At 41.1% G+C, this 17,198-nt stretch overlaps 2 protein-coding genes and 1 long non-coding RNA gene across 4 annotated transcripts in view; 1 reads left to right on the plus strand and 2 right to left on the minus strand.

The window, feature by feature from the left end:
- The window catches only part of LOC107833377 (uncharacterized), a 19,652-nt gene extending 11,058 nt beyond the window's left edge, over positions 1-8,594 (minus strand). The window contains exons 1-2 of the long non-coding RNA XR_001659117.1: positions 8,392-8,594; positions 6,711-6,831 (exon numbers count right to left, since the gene is read on the minus strand). This is a non-coding gene — a long non-coding RNA (uncharacterized LOC107833377). The remainder of the gene's footprint in view (positions 1-6,710; positions 6,832-8,391) is intronic.
- Positions 2,700-5,592, plus strand: LOC103154152 (uncharacterized). Its single transcript, XM_007575340.2, has 3 exons — positions 2,700-3,241; positions 3,375-3,408; positions 4,483-5,592. The coding sequence occupies exons 1-3, from the start codon at positions 3,002-3,004 to the stop codon at positions 4,866-4,868; spliced, it is 660 nt and encodes a 219-aa protein (XP_007575402.1). The 5' UTR covers positions 2,700-3,001; the 3' UTR covers positions 4,869-5,592.
- A 3,747-nt stretch (positions 8,595-12,341) lies between the features above and the next one.
- Positions 12,342-15,449, minus strand: LOC103154153 (tumor necrosis factor ligand superfamily member 14-like). 2 transcript variants are annotated; one of them, XM_016662483.1, is made up of 7 exons: positions 15,047-15,449; positions 14,513-14,761; positions 13,738-13,806; positions 13,599-13,641; positions 13,395-13,451; positions 12,859-13,087; positions 12,342-12,740 (listed from the first exon to the last, which is right to left on the minus strand). In XM_016662483.1, exons 2-7 carry the CDS (start codon positions 14,705-14,707, stop codon positions 12,545-12,547), a joined length of 789 nt encoding a protein of 262 aa, XP_016517969.1. In that variant the 5' UTR covers positions 14,708-14,761; positions 15,047-15,449; the 3' UTR covers positions 12,342-12,544. The 2 variants fall into 2 exon arrangements, with proteins under 2 accessions (XP_016517969.1, XP_007575403.1); XM_007575341.2 differs by having other exon boundaries at positions 13,608-13,641; positions 15,047-15,448.
- Between the last annotated feature and the right edge of the window lie 1,749 nt (positions 15,450-17,198).

Consider the following 17,198-nt stretch of genomic DNA (forward strand, 5'->3'; position numbering starts at 1 on the left):
ATTGTCTGCACTCGTTCACCTTTCACACATTTTCTTCACCTCAAACCTCACTGTATTTCACTGGGAATATTCCATGACAGACCAGCAGAAAGTAGAACAAAACTGTGAAAACTGAAGGAAAATCTGACATGATTTTCATATCCTTTACAAACCTGACGAGTGATACATGTACTTGCATTTTGAGCTCCTTTCACTTTGACTCCGGTAGATAAATCCCATTGCAACCAACACGCCTTCACAAGTTGCCTCAACAGTAAAGAGAGTGCGCTTGTGCGTCATCCAATCTCACTATAAATCCAGCCGTTCTCTGAAGGAGGTTTGAACAAGCAGCGTGTGGGACGGGCACCGCTAGCTAAACAGTTAGCCGTGCCAACCCTGAAGCAACCAATCATGCTAAATATTAGTTTCACAAAATGCTAAACCCCTGTCCTGACATGGGGTTTAGGGAAAAACATCCATGCTGATGCCTTCATGGTCAATCTACAGTCAAAGTAAATCCATGTTGTAGAATGGCCCAGTCGAAGTTTAGACCTAAATTTCATTGAAAATATGAATAGACTTAAGAATCGACGAGCGCTTGATGTATTTTGCAAAACAATAACTTCTCTTCTGATGCTCAAAACTGCTCTATAGAGACATCTAAGTCCCGAAACACTGACAGCTCCATTTTTATGTTTTCTACAAAGGTTGACTCAACATTAATGCATGACACGCACACGCATGCAAGATTTGTAAAACACGAAACCAACCTGCTTGAAAGTTACGGCCTACTTTGCGGTTGCCCATCACATGATCCCCAAAAATACATGCAAGGAAGTTTGCAGCCATCGAGCAGCAAGACGTGGAAAGTTCATGGAGTGAGTTTTGTTTTGCAACGCACTGTACAGTCCAAACTTCTGCCGACACAACAGACTTTCCCCCCTGACGTAACCCTAGAAACTTATTTTAGGATGTTTTTCTGCCACACGTTCTCGGATTTGTTTTGTTTTGGTCGAAATGGATTCCTGTATCCCGTCGATCAGCGGCCCACGTCACTTCTCGCTCCGCTTTCCAGTCTGGTGAATGGTTGCTGAGATAAGCGTCTGATTTGGAAACGACACACAGCAAACTTCGAAGTCGGGATTCAAATCTGGTCTTTTGAGTTTTGGCTGCTTGATGAGACATTACCATTTGATATTTGATGTTTTTAATTGTTCTTTTCTTTTGTCTTCTAGCGAAAACGTCAGTTTGGTTGTTTCTAACGTGAAAACTCGCAAATGAGAAAAAAAGTGTGTTTTTTTTTTTAATGAAGTTGTTAAAGTTTAGAGGAACTTTAACTTTACGCAGCCAGTTCATAAAATACCTTATGCAACAGAAATGTCAACAATGTGCAGTTAGCTATAACCGCTGCATGTGGCCGATGTCAACCTCATCACATAGCATGCAAAAAGCGGAACCAAAATGATCATGTGGATATATTTACTCTACAGCAGCAGGGAAAAGATGAAACGGCTTAAAATAAATTCATTTTTCCACTGAGTGTCATAATCCCAGGAAAACTTAAGGAATCAGACGAGAAACTGAGGAGTACTATTCAACCAAGTTGGTATCTCGTGATGAGACACGATTGTTTCGATGGTTATTGCAAACCCTTCAAAAATAAATATGGTATTTTCATATTACATCGCTTTTACAATCGATTCGATTTTCTCTGAACTTTCCATCTAGAATCCAGAACGCTACAACTTTAATGGACCAGTTTATTTTTCAAAACAAAAATCTCCCAAAGGTTTGGAGAAACATGACAAAGAATGGAGTCCCTCGGACTCACCCAGCCTTTTTTGCCCTACCATCACAAATATAAACATCTCAGGCTCATTTTGCTCAGACGAGACCAAGATCTGGCTTTTCAGAGTGTGTCTGACGCAAAGCAGAGAGCGTCACTTAAAAACTCTGCTACAGCAAGGTAGAGGATCTGTGATGCTGTGGGCCTGTTTCCTTACAGAAGGTGAAAGGAAGCTGAACTCTTTCTGAGAGTGCAATAACTACATGGTCCAATAAAACCAAATGGGTCAGATCAACACGAAATCGTTTCAGAAAGCCAAATCCCGAATTGATCTCGATTACGGTGCATCTGGACACGGGTCGTGGGAAAATCTTTGGAGTTTCATCCAGCTTGTCATCCCACCCCCATCTGATAACCTGCCTCTCTAAATATGCCTGCACAGCGTGTTCAAACCCATCGCTTTGTCTGACAGCCAAGCAGATACAAGCGTAGATGCCTGGCATCTTTCGCCCACGTAAACTTTACCGTCTTGGAATAAAAAGAGACAGAGAAAAAAAAAATCCCACTCCTTCTCATCATGTTTAATATCCACCCACGTGCACTCCACCCTTCCCATTAATAGAACATACTGGGGCCCCTATAGAGAGGGGCCCCCTCCACGGGTTCAGGTACGAGTTTGTATCTCTTTTTTTGTTTTTTGTTTTTATGACTGTATAGGAATGTAGCCTGGTAATAAATAAAAAACGATGATAAAAAGCCCTTAGGTGATGCTTTTTCTCTCTTTTCCTTTCGGTTTCCACGACACACGCTCTCCTCTCTGATACGCACTTGCGCAACAGAGAGGAGAGCCGCGGAAAGTCTACTTTTCGCACCTCCAGTGAAAGCAGGGAGGGGAGGGGAGACGGTTAGCGTGCGTGTGTGTGCGCGTGTGAGTCTGTATGGAGGCGGGGAGGGAAACCCATGACTTCCGTATTTTTTTCCTCTATCTGAAAGCGTGTTCTGGAGAGCGCGCTATAAATGCTCCTGTCATGGTCCTCAGAGCCGCCACACTTTACCAAACAGCAGGACTGAGCTGAGGTGATTAACAGAGCGGACTAAACTCCCAGGAGGCAACTGACCCATCGGCTGGAGGACTGTCTTTGCCTTTTTTTTTCTTTTACTTGTTTTTCATAACTTGCATTGGCACTTTTGAGCGTTTCGCGCCGCATCACAATCTCGGCAACAGCAGACAGACCAATGGAGCAAAGCAGCAACCAGGCGGACGTGGAGTCTCTCCAGAAAAGCGCCGGACGGCGTCGGAGCCTCGTGGATTTCTTCCTCGGCATGTCCGTCGTGATCCTGTTCGTGGCGGTCACGGCTCTGGCTGTCGGCGGGATGCTGGTAGTGAAGGAGCTGCGCTCCGAGCTGCGCGACCCCGCATCTATACACGCCCGCCTGGTGGACAGTGGCTCTCCTTCCCCCACTCCATCTTACAAGGTAAACCGCGTTTTCATTAATGACAACCTTACAATGCCTCAGTTTTTGTTGTTGTTGTTTTTGTTTTGTTTTTTCATAAGCTTTGGTTGTTTTCTGACACATGTCCTTTTCTTTCTTTTTTTTTCCTCAACAGATGCAGAATTTTGCTTACTTGAAAGCCACACAGAGTGAGTATTTATTTTTATTTGCCCTAATTTCAACAAAGCCGTTGCTTTTTTTTTAAACGAGCTCACATCCAAAATTAAATCAACAAAGCAGAAATAACTACTTCAAGTTTTAACCGGCAACGAGAGCATGAATTCAGTATGTGTTACGTTAACGTGCCACAGTCAAATAAAATAAATAAATGACAGAGAGAATAAACCAGTGAAAATATGATAAAAATAATTATAGTTTTCATGTAGAAAAATTCTATATAATTATTTTATATTCTGCCAAATATAGAGGGTCAAAAGCACTGCAGTTGAATAAATAAATGTATTTATAGCTGTGATAAAACTGATGAATTCTTTAAAAAAAATAGAAAAAATGTGTCAATATGTCAGTTTGTTAATTGTAAAATAAAATAATGAAATGTCTACTGTTCGTCATGCAATGAAATTATATTGACATTCATATTTTTGGTAAATATGGAGCATGAAAACGGACAATAATAATAATAAATATAGGGGTTTATTCGTCTAAATATTAATTTTCAGTTTTTATTCAGTCATGTTTTAAAGGTGCTGCAGCTCACTTTGTGTAGGAAGGACTGACATGATCAGTCTGCACTGCTGTGCATGTCAGCCAATCAGATGTCGCGTCTATTTGGCGACAGTAAATAATCTTAGAACAGCTGCAGCACATTAAGAATAAAATGTTTATGCATAGTTTCAGAATAAATTGAATGAAAATGAAATGTGTTAAATGATTCTTACTCTGACTGTTATGATTGTGTATTTTAGAAAGTATTGACTCATTTAAATACATATTTAAACAACAACAAAAAACCTTTATTTAATGTATGTATTAAATTTTTTGAGTTGTTGATGTCATGTGCTATCACATACAGAAAAATGTGTTTTATAAATATATTTCGGCACTTTTGGCCCTCAGTCCCCTTCTCCCTTCTCATTTTCTAAAAGGTGTTTTTTTCTGCATCTAAAATGTAAAAAAAAAAGGAGGTTTAATGAATATTAACTGTGCTTACTAACCCTCAGTAACCATCTTCTAACCAACCACATGTTTTTCTTCTGTCTTAGGTGAACTAGACAACACTACAATGTCTTGGATGATCGCCCATTTTGGCGAAAGGAAATCGATTGGGAGCAACTTCCAATACGACCAATCGAAGCGATCCCTGAAGCCATCGAAGAAGGGGACCTACTTCATGTACATCCAGGTCACTGTCAACTGCACACACAAATGCGAAGCAGGCGTCCTCAAGCTGGAGGTGACCGGCAAGCTCACCTGCAACGTGGAGCTTACAGACGATGTGGAGAAAACGCCCGTCAGTAAAAAGTGCTGGACGGTGACCGAGCTGGGCAACGACGACCTGATCACTCAGATGACTGTATCGAAGAAGACAAAGGAGAACTGGAGTTTGGACCAGGACAGATCGGGCCTCGGGGTGTTTCTCGTAGACTGAGGATCTGCGGCTGCGGGTGTCTGGAAGAGAACGGGACCCTGACCCTGTGGGGGGGTCGTAACACAAATGTGAACACCAGTGGGTTCTTTGTGTAAGCTCAGGAAGGTGGAAACGTGCCAATATCGGTACCGGTACCGGTCAAGAGTTGAGGTGGGATGTTTTGTTTTTGTTGTTGTTTTTTTATTTTGTGGTTTTTGTTTTTGCACTGAACCAAAGAGTCTCTGAAAGGACTTTAAAGAGAAATCTCAGGACAAACATCACTCAATATCAAAAAACTCAGTTTTCTGCATCGTCTTGCAGTGTATTTATTTTAAGTTTTATTTATGTATCTATCTATATTTATAACGCTGTGGGAATGTTCTGTTATTGCTGTAGATGCCACTACATATGTGTTGATGTGCAATGCATTGTTACCGCACTGATTTGGTTCAGTTTTGAACTCGGGGAGCTGGATGTTGTTTCACAAAAAACAAAGGGTGACACGTCGTCAAGGAGACAAAGTTCTGCAATCGCCACCGGCGATTACGGATAAGACGCATTCCATGTGGAAACTCGCGAGCCAGGAAAACGTTCCGCTTGTGAGAAAAATGTAAGTCCTATGGACAAAACTATTCAAACGTGAATGTATTTTTTGTTGTAATCCATGTCAAACATGGATGTAATGTTCTTAAGTTTATTGCAAAAAATGAATAAATAAATAAATAAAAATCAAAAAGTGAAATCATATGTGCAACGTTTCAAGTGGATTTTATGAAGTTTTATTTAGGTGAGGGAAAGTTCCCCGGTGTCACGGAGACTGTAACGGGAACTGGACGCACATCACATCCTGTTTGTTGATTGCAGCGAGCGGTTTAGAAAAAAAAGAAAAAAACCTGTGGGCCATCAAACATACACACTTTTTTTTCTTTCTCTACACCTCCTGAGTTGATGTCAAGCAAAACAAAAAAAAATTTCCGGCCACAAGATATGAGAAATACGCTCTTAATTTAGCCAGCACGGGCAAAAAAAAACAAACAAAATGTTCAAAGATTGCTGTGTTGCTTCCTATGAAGATGTAAAAACGCTTTTTGAAGAAATGCATGTGATTTAAAACGTCTGATGGATTTGCTGCATTTAAAGGGAATGTGCAATTTTTTTGTTTTGCCATATGCTTTCACTTTATGGCCCCAGTTCATCAGAGGTCACAGGTCATCATAAATATAAAAACTCTGATTGACTTATTAAGTAACTTAGTTTTATCTGAAGCACAAATAGCACCTTTTCACTGAGTTTTTCCAAGAATTGCATTCCTAAAAATATGTGTTTTAAAGTTTTATATCTTCATAAGCTCATAAAAATAAGTTCAGAGTTCAGGAATCCCTGCTGAAAAACAAAACTAAGAAATGCAAGCTTAAAAAAAATGTAACAAAAAAAAACTAAACATCAAAAACCACAGATCTCTTGCTGTCTGACAGAATGAAGTTGTTTTTTTTCCTGAAACAAGCCGATCGGTACCTTAAAAGTTTTGAAGAGTTTGTTTTTATTCTTAGACCTTAAGAAGCAGATTATATCCAATAGTGTAATTTGAGATTTCATGACTTAAAGGTTATTTTAAAGACCGGCATCAGTCATAGATGGGTCTCTGCTCCCATACAGCTGACTCAAACAGTCCAATGAACTCATTAACAGCACGGACCTGTTAATGAACCATCATTTGATTTTAAGTGTGATGAACCAGGCAGACCGCTGAGGTCTGCAGGACACCGACCTTTTGGACTCCACAGGAATAAGGAGATGAGACGGGAAACGTTTGCTGCCCAAACCCCAAAGAACAAGGAAAAGTTCTAGCTCGGTCCAACTCACATGCTGTAAGATTTTCCACCGATTCATGGCATTTTTTCGGGTGGAAGATGCAACTGGGCAGTGGAGGTCGGTGGAGGGACTGGATGGTGGTGGAGGGCATGATTTCCTTCGCTTTGGATTCCTGAGCAGGTCAGTGCGAAACTTTTCTGAAGGCTTAAAGACACTAATGAGACGAGGATAAAACACAAACAGGCTCGGAGAGATTTACCAAGAACAAGAGCAGACTTTTGAACAAAGACATGGAGCAATTTGGAAAAATCAGGAAATAAAATGCTTGTAATGTCTTGAGAAAGATGCATTTGATCACACAGGAAATTGTAAAATTCAAGGGTTATCTTATATTATAAAGACTGTCACTGTATGCACCAAAGGTGTGTGGTTGATACCAGCTATTTACACAGATATGTTACACACATAGAGCCAAAAAACTGCTTAATGCGTCTAGTTGTCAGTCAAAAATAAAACCAGCCCCAGGAAACAACACATTACCAAATTTGGACTTCCTTCACGACATATTCAGTTTCTGCTTGTGCAAAAGCTGAATATGTATTACTTTTTTTTAATTATTATTATTTATTTATTTTACTGTTTTTAAACATTTGGCTTGGAAAGTCAAAAAACATTCATCATGTTGAGAACATCTAAGTGTTAAAACTGAGCTCTGTAGCTGCGGCGGGAATGAAAGCGAAGAGTTTTGGTAAGTGAGAGGTCAGAACTTAACCTGAGAGCAGAAATTAAACAAAATGCCACAAGACACTTCACACCTTGTGAAAACAATGCAGAACACATTTTTACTGATTTGATGCGTGAAAATAATAATAATAATAATAAAAATCTCAAACTGGTTCTTTGTTGTCTAAAAGAGTCAGACCCGAAACAGCAAAGCAATGGGAAGCTGTTCTTTCACTTTCTGAACTGATTACGCAAAAAAATATAAAAAAAAATTAAAAGGTTTCAAAGAGTCGAACTTCAGAGGTACTTCAAACACTCCAGCATCCTCTGAAATTACTAGTGTGCTGAGCTTAAAGGAACGCTACCTCAGTTTCTCCCTCGGCGCTTGGCTGAGTAACCCGCAGCCTCGCTGTTCTGAGTCACTCTTAGCATCGTTTTTACAGGTAGCCGCTTTCACACCAAAAGCCGTGCAGAAAACAGGCTGAAACCCGGTGAACCCAGCGGGAGGCTGACAGTAAGCGTTGCACGCAACATTTAGAGGAAGAGCGACAGCGCAGGCGACATGTTGCAAATCTCAGACTCGCCAAGTTGTGGTCCTCTTTTGTGCTTTTTTTTTTTTTTTTGCTCTGGAGCGACAAAAACCCACGCTGAGAAATTTCAGCGGGCGCCTTTTCAGCGTATCCATATCTCATGCAAATTTTGGTGTCAACGTGGAAGCTAACCTACAAAAGATTTCAGGAAGAAACAGCACACATGATTTACAGCCTGAATTAAGTTGATGTACTTACATTTACATTCCTTTTGTCTTCTCCGTGTCTTTTTTTTTTTTTTTTATTTTATATCTAAAATTGGCCATTTTTTTATCAGAAATCCACAAGTTCCTTTCCACATTCCTGCATCCGACATGATGGAGGCGTTTGTGCAGTAAATCAAAAAGTCACTTCAGGTGGTGATGTGAAAGCTCCCTGTTAAATCTACAGCAGTGCAACGCAGCAAAGCTCAGCCTTACCTTAAAAGCCTGCTGAGAAGCAGCCGCAACACCTTTTGCCTTGACGCCACAACACCTGCCGTTACTTCAGCAACGCTTCCATATGGCGCAGCACCCACTCTATGGCATCCTGCCTACTGCAGTCTACCAAATATAAACCCCAACACGCCTCTCTTGAAAGGAAAAGGTGCATCACAAAAGAATTCACATCCTTTAGACTTTTGCTTGCCCGACAACCACGCGTTCCTAGACATGTTAAAGAAGAGGAGAAAGGTTGTATTATTCTCAAACTGTTTACACGCAAAATCTCAAAAGCCTGAGATTTAGCCCCTTACAGTCTGGTACCATTGAAAGTCATCATCGGTTGGGTTGAGGTTTAAAGCAGGGTTAGGCTGTAAGACAGCAACCCGAGCTTTTGCATGTGGCACAGAGGATCTGGTCAATGAAAAGTCTGCAACACAAACTCAGTCCCATCGGTCTCGTCAGTTGATCGGAAGATGCGCGGAGACAAAAACAAGTTTTCTTCAGATACCAGAAGAAAACCTGTTAGAGATTTAAGGGGAAGTTCAGGAAGTTGTGATGAGATTTAGTTTTTAAGAATTTGGTTAGCAAAACGTCTATTGCAATGCGAGCATGTCTCCTTGTTTGTAGAGTTTAACCTCTGGCTTCAGGATGATTGGCTTGCACTAAGAGTCAAAGATTCTTCCCAGTCGAGACGTGAAGGCTGATGTTCCTACATGCATCTTATCCAAGTTTGCTCTGCAAGAGATTGTTTATTTACATGTACAAATGCCAGCGCAGTTCGGTTTGAAGAATACGGTGGAAAAGGTAACAGATTCTGATTCTGATTCTAGTTGACCTGCAGCTCTGATGTGGTGAGATATCGCCACATCTGGTTAGTGAATAACTCCCTCTCTAAGTAATTTTAACTCAGACTCCTGCTTGTTTCTCACAACAGAGGTTTAAAACTTGATTATCACAAGAAAGGGTGCTTGAAATCACTTCTTGCAACCAGCGTTGGTATTTACCAAAGTTGGGCGCATTTTTTGTATTTCCGGGGAAGGCTCCGAAAGAATTTTTGAGGTCAACCTTGATAACATTTTTGCAGAAACCGCTTATCACCGGATAAGTAAACTTACCATGAAAGTGCAGGCTGCGTCGAGTAGCAGCATCTTTGCATCAGGTGGTCGGGGGTGGTTATGGTTTACGTTCCTTGTGCTAATTAAGGGGAGTCAATTCTGTTTTCAAAGTCAGGTTGGGGTAAGACGAGAGTCTTTTATGGTTTGGGGATGAAACTCTCCTGTTTCATGTTTGCCAAGTCCCACAGTGCAGAGCGGTGACAGTGCTACCTTTGCATGCAGGCTTTTTTTTTTTTTGCATTTGTCAGCTTGTTTACTGACTCATTTCTGCGGTTTTGTGCCTTTCTGCAGGCGGCTCTGTGGGATAGTTGAAAGCACTGGAGCACGCTGCTCTAAGGACGATGGCACAGCTGCGCTGCTTTTCTTTCCAGTGTGGTTATTTTTGTGGTAGCAAAGCTTGTTTTTTCCCAGGTTTTGTTCAGAGCCACCACTGTTGTCTTATAGGGCGTCTTCACACCTGATAGTCTGGTAGACTCGGATCCATCGGGGACCAAATTTGCAACATTTCTTTACATTTTCAGCTGGTGCGGTTTGCTTTCTTCGCCAAGCCATTTGAAAATCCTGTTCCTCTCGCATTTGCTTTGGTTGTACTTACCCAGAATGCCCTGCGCTACAGACCACCTCCTGCTTTTGGAGCGCTGTCCACCGGTCCCCTTGGTGTTCACATATGCCTTTTAATCGCACAAGAGTTCACTTCAACTGAACTGAGGTTTTCAGGTAGACCAGAGTTTGTTTGTTTGTTTGTTTTTGTTTGTTTTTGTCAGCATCAGAGTTCATTTGAGTATTCAAACCTCCACAAAAGAATCGGACAGACAAACTACAGTTGGGTTATGGTGGATTATAAAGGGATACTGTGAAAACTCCCTAAAACAAGTCTGAGCTCATTTTGTTCTGAGCATTTTTTACAGAACTTTTAAGCATTTTGTCACATTTCAACAGCAAACATCCATTTACTGACAGATCATACAAATGAGAGCATAATCAATACTTTGCAGAACCAACCTGCAGTCACAGCTGCAAGTCTTTTTATTTTTGTCTTTACCAGATTTCTGGATCTATGGACTAAAATGTGCACCCATTCGTTTTTTTTCTTTCTTTTTTTCAGAATAGCTCCCTAACCTCCGCCAGATTGAAACGAGAACATCTACAAACATAAGTTTCAAATTTCACCACAGATTGAGAGTTGAAGTTTGACCTGGACTTTGACTAGGCCATTCGAACACGTGGTTATGCTTTGATCTAAGCCAGGGGTCACCAACTCCAGTCCTCAAGGGCTACCATCCTGCAACTTTTAGATTCACCTCTGCTCCAAAATGTCTGAATTCTCTCACCAGCATTCATTCCTCTCTGTAATAGGCTGGAAACGAGCAGTTTATTTGATCCAGGTGTGTTTGAGCAGAGACGCATCTAAAAGTTACAGGATGGTGGCCCTCGAGGACTGGAGTTGGTGACCCCTGGTCTAAGCAATGCCAGAGTTCTGACTGTTCGTTTAGAGTCATCCTGCTGGAAGGTGAAGAGGAGCGTCCTCACACCGTGATGCTGCCAGCGCCACGTTTCAGGCTGATGTTCCTCAATACACAAAGCGATTCAGCCCAAAAGTTAAACTGGGCCAGATCAGCCTCTCCCACACATTTGCTATGGAAATCTGTATTAACTTCTTAGGAGTTTCTTTAAAAATGTGTTGTTGTTTTTGTGTTTTTGACTTTTCCACAAAGGCCAGATTTCTCCTTGCGTTTCAAGATGCTGTTTGTTTACTACTGATCTCTGTTTAATAATTAGTTGATTTCTGACTGCATTGGGTTGCACAATTGTAATACCACACTTCATATATACAATATGCACATATAAATTAAAGAATAACAAATGCATTTTTTTCAACAAACCCTCTTTTGTCTTGATTGTGACTATACTATCTGGTCGGCGCTACATGCTTCAAATAAAATGTGCAAAGTCGTATAGAAGCCAGCGTTTGTCACGCAGCTGAACATTAATATGATGCAAAAATAAAAATAAAAATATGTGTAGCACATTTAATTCCGAACAGTTTTCAAATTAAAGCACTTGGGCCAAGCATGCACAGTTTCTTGCACAAGAAGCTTTTTATACGTTTGTTTACCAGAGCATCAATATGTGGAGATGTTTATCGAGCTCTCGCAGCAGGAAATGACCTAAATTTTGTTCAAATGCAGAAACCTGGTCTGTCCTCTCACATGTGTCTCTCAGAGGTGATCTGGTTACCTGCTCCTCCACCTGGCAGCTCTTTTTTTTTTCTTTTCTCTGCTCTCAGTTCAACTTGTTTCCAAGTGTGGAGCTTTGTGTTCTGCATTGCAGCGTTTGTCTTTGTTCACTCTGTCGCAGCTCTTGACAGAGAATCTTAATTACTGTCAAACTTTCATTTCCAGACTTCTGCATTGTCTGCGCCTATTTTTTTTTGTTTCTTTTTTTTTTTCTTTTTTCCATTTGAAACTTTACTGTGTTTCTGAAACTCACTCACTGTGGGAAGAGCTGAGTCAGCAACAAGCAGCACTTTATTTCACTCCTCCTCCTTTCTGTGTCCTTACTCAACCACATCCTGCTCCTCTCTCTCTCACACACACACACACACACACGCACACACACGCACGTGCGCACACACGCATACAGTCATGCATACATACACAAACTCTCCCTTAAGCTGATTGCACATTTGTATGCCTGCAGCCCTATAATGTGGGTTGACTGCGGTTTAAAGTTATCAAGTTGATTTTTCTCTCAGTTTATCATGTGAACAGAAAAATAAATCATATTTCTATGGCTTGTGTTTATGCTACAAAGAAAGAAATCCTCTTACAATTTGTTTTGTAGCATTTGTTTTTATTTAAACACCAAAATATGAGGAATAATTACAATGTAAATATATATGTAATCTGAATATCAGATACTTTTATGTTAAAACTATTTGTTTTTTCGTTGTTCTCAGAATTACATCCATCAGTTGTGGTATACATATATTAGGCTGGTGAGCAGAGCTAGCACAGAGGTATTTCTGCTATTGTCTAAGTGTCTATCCAGATGGCACCAAGACAGTTCTCATTGGCCTCAGGAGACAACTTGTCCATGTTGCTCAGAGTGACATAAATTTCATCTCCGTCCTGCAGGAGGAAAATCCCAGACAGAAAGCTTCTCCATTTGTCTTCGCTTGAAGTGCCACGATTTTCAGAACTATCAGAACTTTTCTTTGGGCCCCAGTTACTGAAAAAAAAAACAGTGAGAAGAGTCAGATTTGGTTATAGTTGTGTTGTATTTGGAGAGGAGGGATGTATGCATCAGGCACAAAAGGAACAAGAGCAAATATAGAGAAAAATCCCACCTTTTGGACTTCAGAAGGTCTACAAGTGAACCATAGCCACTGGGTTTACTCATGATCGTGTGGACGATAGGCGACGTTGCCTCCGAAACGTCCACTACCAGCTTGGAGTAGACGTAGTAGTAGCCTTCCTGGTTGATTATCAGTCGGCTGTTCCGGTACTCCATTCTCCTTCTGTCGTCGTGAGCGGGTGATCTCCACTGCACTATGTTGCTATTCGACTTCTCAACTCCTGAAACACAGAAGAAAAACACAATATTGTATCGTGACGTACAATATTAGTACGTCACAAAACTGAACCGGAAAACCCTGAGATAAGCTGAAATAACGTTTCACTGGACTAAATTCAACTTTTTAAATTTCCCAAACTGATTTTTTTGAACAGACAAAGCAGCGACCATGTTGCCTCCTCATCTGGGCAACATGAAATTGTGGTTAAAAAAAATGTTTTTAAAGTGAAAAGTCAACATAAAGAGCTGAACTGATGACCAAATGTGGTTGAAAGCTGGTTGAAATGATGACATCATGGGGGTTCTTACCCATCAAGTGAACAAAGGGCCGTTTCTGTGGCTGCAGTGAAGGAATTTCATTGGATTCTGTCGAGAAAACCAGATAACAATGTTTGTTAAATCAACAAACTAATCAATTAATATGGAAAATGATAAGGTTCTGGGGGAACAAAGGCAGTAATAACAGCTGCATCTCAATGCTTTCTTTTAAATAAAAACAAACACATTAATCACCATTCCAACCTTGAGTTCCTATTCGTCTTGATGTCTTCCCATCCTGGAAAAAAAAAAGACACAAAAAAGTGGATTTGTTTAAGCAGAAAAAATTGACTCGGTGTCTGACAATTCACGTTCTACATGCACATATATCTACCTGCTGATCAGAGGTCCCAGGGTGGGACAAATTATGGCACAGATTATTAGACACACAGCCAGAAAGGGCCTGCAGGGAACGAGAAGGAAAATGAGCGTGAGCGATCTAAAAATGAGCTGGAGAGTCAAGTTGTCTATGAATGACTGAAAGGAGAAATCGTTGCATGTAGGAACAGAAATGCCCGGTGACAGTAAATCATTCTGGAAAGGTGGCTAAGAAGTGCAAGCCCTTTTTTCCCCTCCTAATTTGGTTGGAAAATGGAGAATCCTTCTGGTTTAAAAAAAAAAAAAAAAATATATATATATATATATATATGTATGTATCATTATGTAAAAAGTGGTAAATATAATTACCACTTGAAATACAAAAAGAAACCCTACAGACAAAATCAAATCTGACCCTAGTTAACACCAAGTTCCACAAATTCACAACTAAATTTAGGCTTTAGTGAATCCAGAGAGAGTGAAATAAAATAGTCAAGGTTCATAACAAAACGTATAACCTGGCATTAAGCCTGGGGTTAACGCCACATATCTGCAATTTAGACAGAAAAAGAAAAAGGAAGTACAAATTCAGACTGAAATCTTGTGACGCCTTCGTCAGTTTTGACCAGAACTTCGCGAGTAAGAGATGACCCGAGCAGAATCTTCTTCTACGCTGCCATGTGACGTAGAAGAAAATATGCAAATCGCCACGCGGAGGAATTTCCAGTCTCACTGAGCCCTAGAGGGTCTCCCCTCATCCGATCAGACATGCCAAGACACACTCTCCTTACCTCGGTTCTTTGGTAAAGTATGTAGATTAAATATCCCTCAACAACGACTGCCAGCGCGAACAGAGTCAGGAGAGGTGGGAGGAACTTCTGGACCGCTCTGGCCCAGGTTGACTTCTTCTTGGGCATGGACAGGTAGGAGGCCTGGCTGTCCACCACAAACACCTGTGGCGTGGGGGCCGAGCTGTCCTCTGACATCCTAACTGGGTCACAATTCACCTGTGTGCTCTAGCGTAGTTTGGAGAAGAGTTACTGAAAAAGAGAGAAAAATGGGTCTTAGCTTAGCAGGCAGCCAGAGAAACAAACTGTGGAAGACAGACGGCAAAAACAACCCGGCAAAGGAGCATAAAAGTTACGAAAATAACGTCTGAAGGGTCTAAGCTTAAGGCAGACCCATGTGACGCAACCAGATCCTGGAAGCAAAGTGATTTCTTCACATCCTCACTACTACGTTGACAAAGATAGTCATCACCGGTCTATTGAATTTAAAAAAACCACAAAGCGAACAGTAGTCCAAGTTCTTTAAATGAACATTACCTCAGATGTAAGTGTCCGTCCACAGCTCAGTCAACCATCCAGCTCCTTCTTCTTACTCAGACCTCTGAAGTTTGTTGGCAATCTTGACCAGCACAGGCATTCAGAGCCAAAAGAACCAAAACAAAAACCGAAAATAACCAATAAATAATACTATAAATCTGTTCTACCACCAACTATTTTATGTTTCTGCCAGATCTGTCCATCTCTGAAGGGAGAGGTCCTGTCAAGTGTTCAAACTTTAATCCTTCCTCTGTAGTCGTATTTGCTTGCCTGCTGTCAAATGTCACTTATATTGCTTTTGAAGCAAGCTATTGTAAGGAGGAAATGAAGATAACATGGGGAAAAGACATGCAGAGAGCGAGAGAGTAAAAGAGAGAGAGAGAGAGAGAGACAGTGATCAGTCTGTGTGTTTGCATCTGTAAGGGACACTCCCTGCTGTATATAGCTGTCAACTAAAAACTGACACTTCCCTTTTGCTTTCTGCAGTTTTTTCCCCTCTTCTCCCTCCCGATCATGTGCACGGTTTTTCTGTGTTTCTTTTTTCTTACTTCGAAACTGCCTTGATTTTGTAAGTGTCCCTCTTGAGCCTGTGATCTTTCGATGTGTCGGTCTGTGCTTGTTGTTGTGTTTGGGCTTTGCATTAACACTTGCCCTGAGGTTGAAGCAGTGACATCCTTTCTTTTTGACCGCTACGCATCTCTGCTACCACAGGCTATAGCACTGTAACCCATATTGCAGCTCACCTCTGTCTCCTCACGCAGTCACCCTGAGCTGACATGTGTCTGTAAAGTTGTCCTGCGTGTTGCGAGGCTTTGCCAATTGAGCAGCCGCTACCTGCAGCAGATGTAGACAACGTGTTGCAAAAGACCAACATTCATGGTGCAACTTGTCCTCCGTCTTTGGATTTCTACACATAATTACCGTCATTGTCTTGTTGAGGAGTTGCTTCACTTACTTTTCTGCTCTCTTCCTTTTTTTTCCCCAATCACAGTTTTACATGTGATTCATGTTCTTGTTGCAGAATGGCCCAGTCAAAGTCCAGAACTAGATCCAACTGAAGATCTGTGACACGACCTGACAACTAATTTTTGCCTGTGCCTAAACATACAAATGCAAAGCAGACTTTTCACATAAAAGTTTCATGTTATTATTATTATTGTTGTTGCTATTAGCTGTATGCTAGTTTTTAGTTCTTTAAGCTGTATACTTACTGTAAAGTCTTTCATGTGATTCATGCGTACAAATACTTTTTCAAGGCACTGCATTCACTCCAACGAGATTTAATCTTTCACTCTGCTGCTAACTTCCTCTTCTTGTGCTCAATATGTGTGAACTGAAAAGTTTCTTGAGCATTTTCACAATGTTGATGTAAAATGTATTTTTTTATGTTAACCATATCCTATATTTAAACTAACCTTTTCTCTAGATCTTTCAAGTTTCCTTTTCTCTCTCTCTCTCTCTCTCTGTCATTGGAGGGAACAGTTTGACAAGACAAACTCCATACGGCGAAACCTCACAATTCACTCTGACTTATTTTCTGCCCACACACTGTAACCTCTCACACAAGCGAGACTCGTAAACTGTCTTGCTTAGTGCAGATGAAGATGCAGAGAGGACTGACGGAAGTCGACATGCCGACCAAATTAGGGGCCCTGCCTACAGGCGCCTGCAGCTTCTGCTCGTCAGGTGGAGGGACAGTAAGAACTAGAAATGCCCTGAGACGCATTAGGTCTCCATGGGGTTAACCTTACTGTAAGGCTGGTGGCTCAAAACAAGAACTCTAACGTTGGAGGATAGTGGTTTCACACCAGTCTTTGCTAAGTCTCAAATAATGTTGAGCTGGAAGTTTCCTTCCACTCATCATGGCCGTTTCGAATGTTTTATTTGAGTCGAGGTGTTAGGATTACATAACATCCAAAGTCCAATCGTGTTTCTTAGGAACAACTGGGCACACGAGTTTGGGTTGATTGTAGATTTTGTACTCATAAGTACAGGGTTAAAATTATAAACTTCAAATTTGTGTGCACTTGCGTACCTATCCAACAGGGGACATTCGCGTCGTTTTACACTCACCAACAGGGGACCCTCCAGCCAAGAGGGGACATTTTTTAGGTCCCCTCTTGGACATGCTCTAAATCAAGTTCACATGCGT

This window comes from Poecilia formosa, unplaced genomic scaffold (genome assembly GCF_000485575.1).
Source record: "Poecilia formosa unplaced genomic scaffold, Poecilia_formosa-5.1.2 Scaffold375, whole genome shotgun sequence".
In the NCBI taxonomy this organism is placed as follows: Eukaryota; Metazoa; Chordata; class Actinopteri; order Cyprinodontiformes; family Poeciliidae; genus Poecilia; species Poecilia formosa.

Coding starts and splice junctions, on each gene's coding strand:
- LOC103154152 (XM_007575340.2), top strand. CDS start 3,002: ATGGAGCAAAGCAGCAACCAGGCGGACGTGGAGTCTCTCCAGAAAAGC. Junction 3,242..3,374: donor CCCCCACTCCATCTTACAAG/GTAAACCGCGTT, acceptor TTTCCTCAACAG/ATGCAGAATTTTGCTTACTT. Junction 3,409..4,482: donor TTACTTGAAAGCCACACAGA/GTGAGTATTTAT, acceptor CTTCTGTCTTAG/GTGAACTAGACAACACTACA.
- LOC103154153 (XM_016662483.1), bottom strand. CDS start 14,707: ATGTCAGAGGACAGCTCGGCCCCCACGCCACAGGTGTTTGTGGTGGAC. Junction 13,807..14,512: donor TACTTTACCAAAGAACCGAG/GTAAGGAGAGTG, acceptor CGTTCCCTGCAG/GCCCTTTCTGGCTGTGTGTC. Junction 13,642..13,737: donor CTGGGACCTCTGATCAGCAG/GTAGATATATGT, acceptor TTTTTTTTCCAG/GATGGGAAGACATCAAGACG.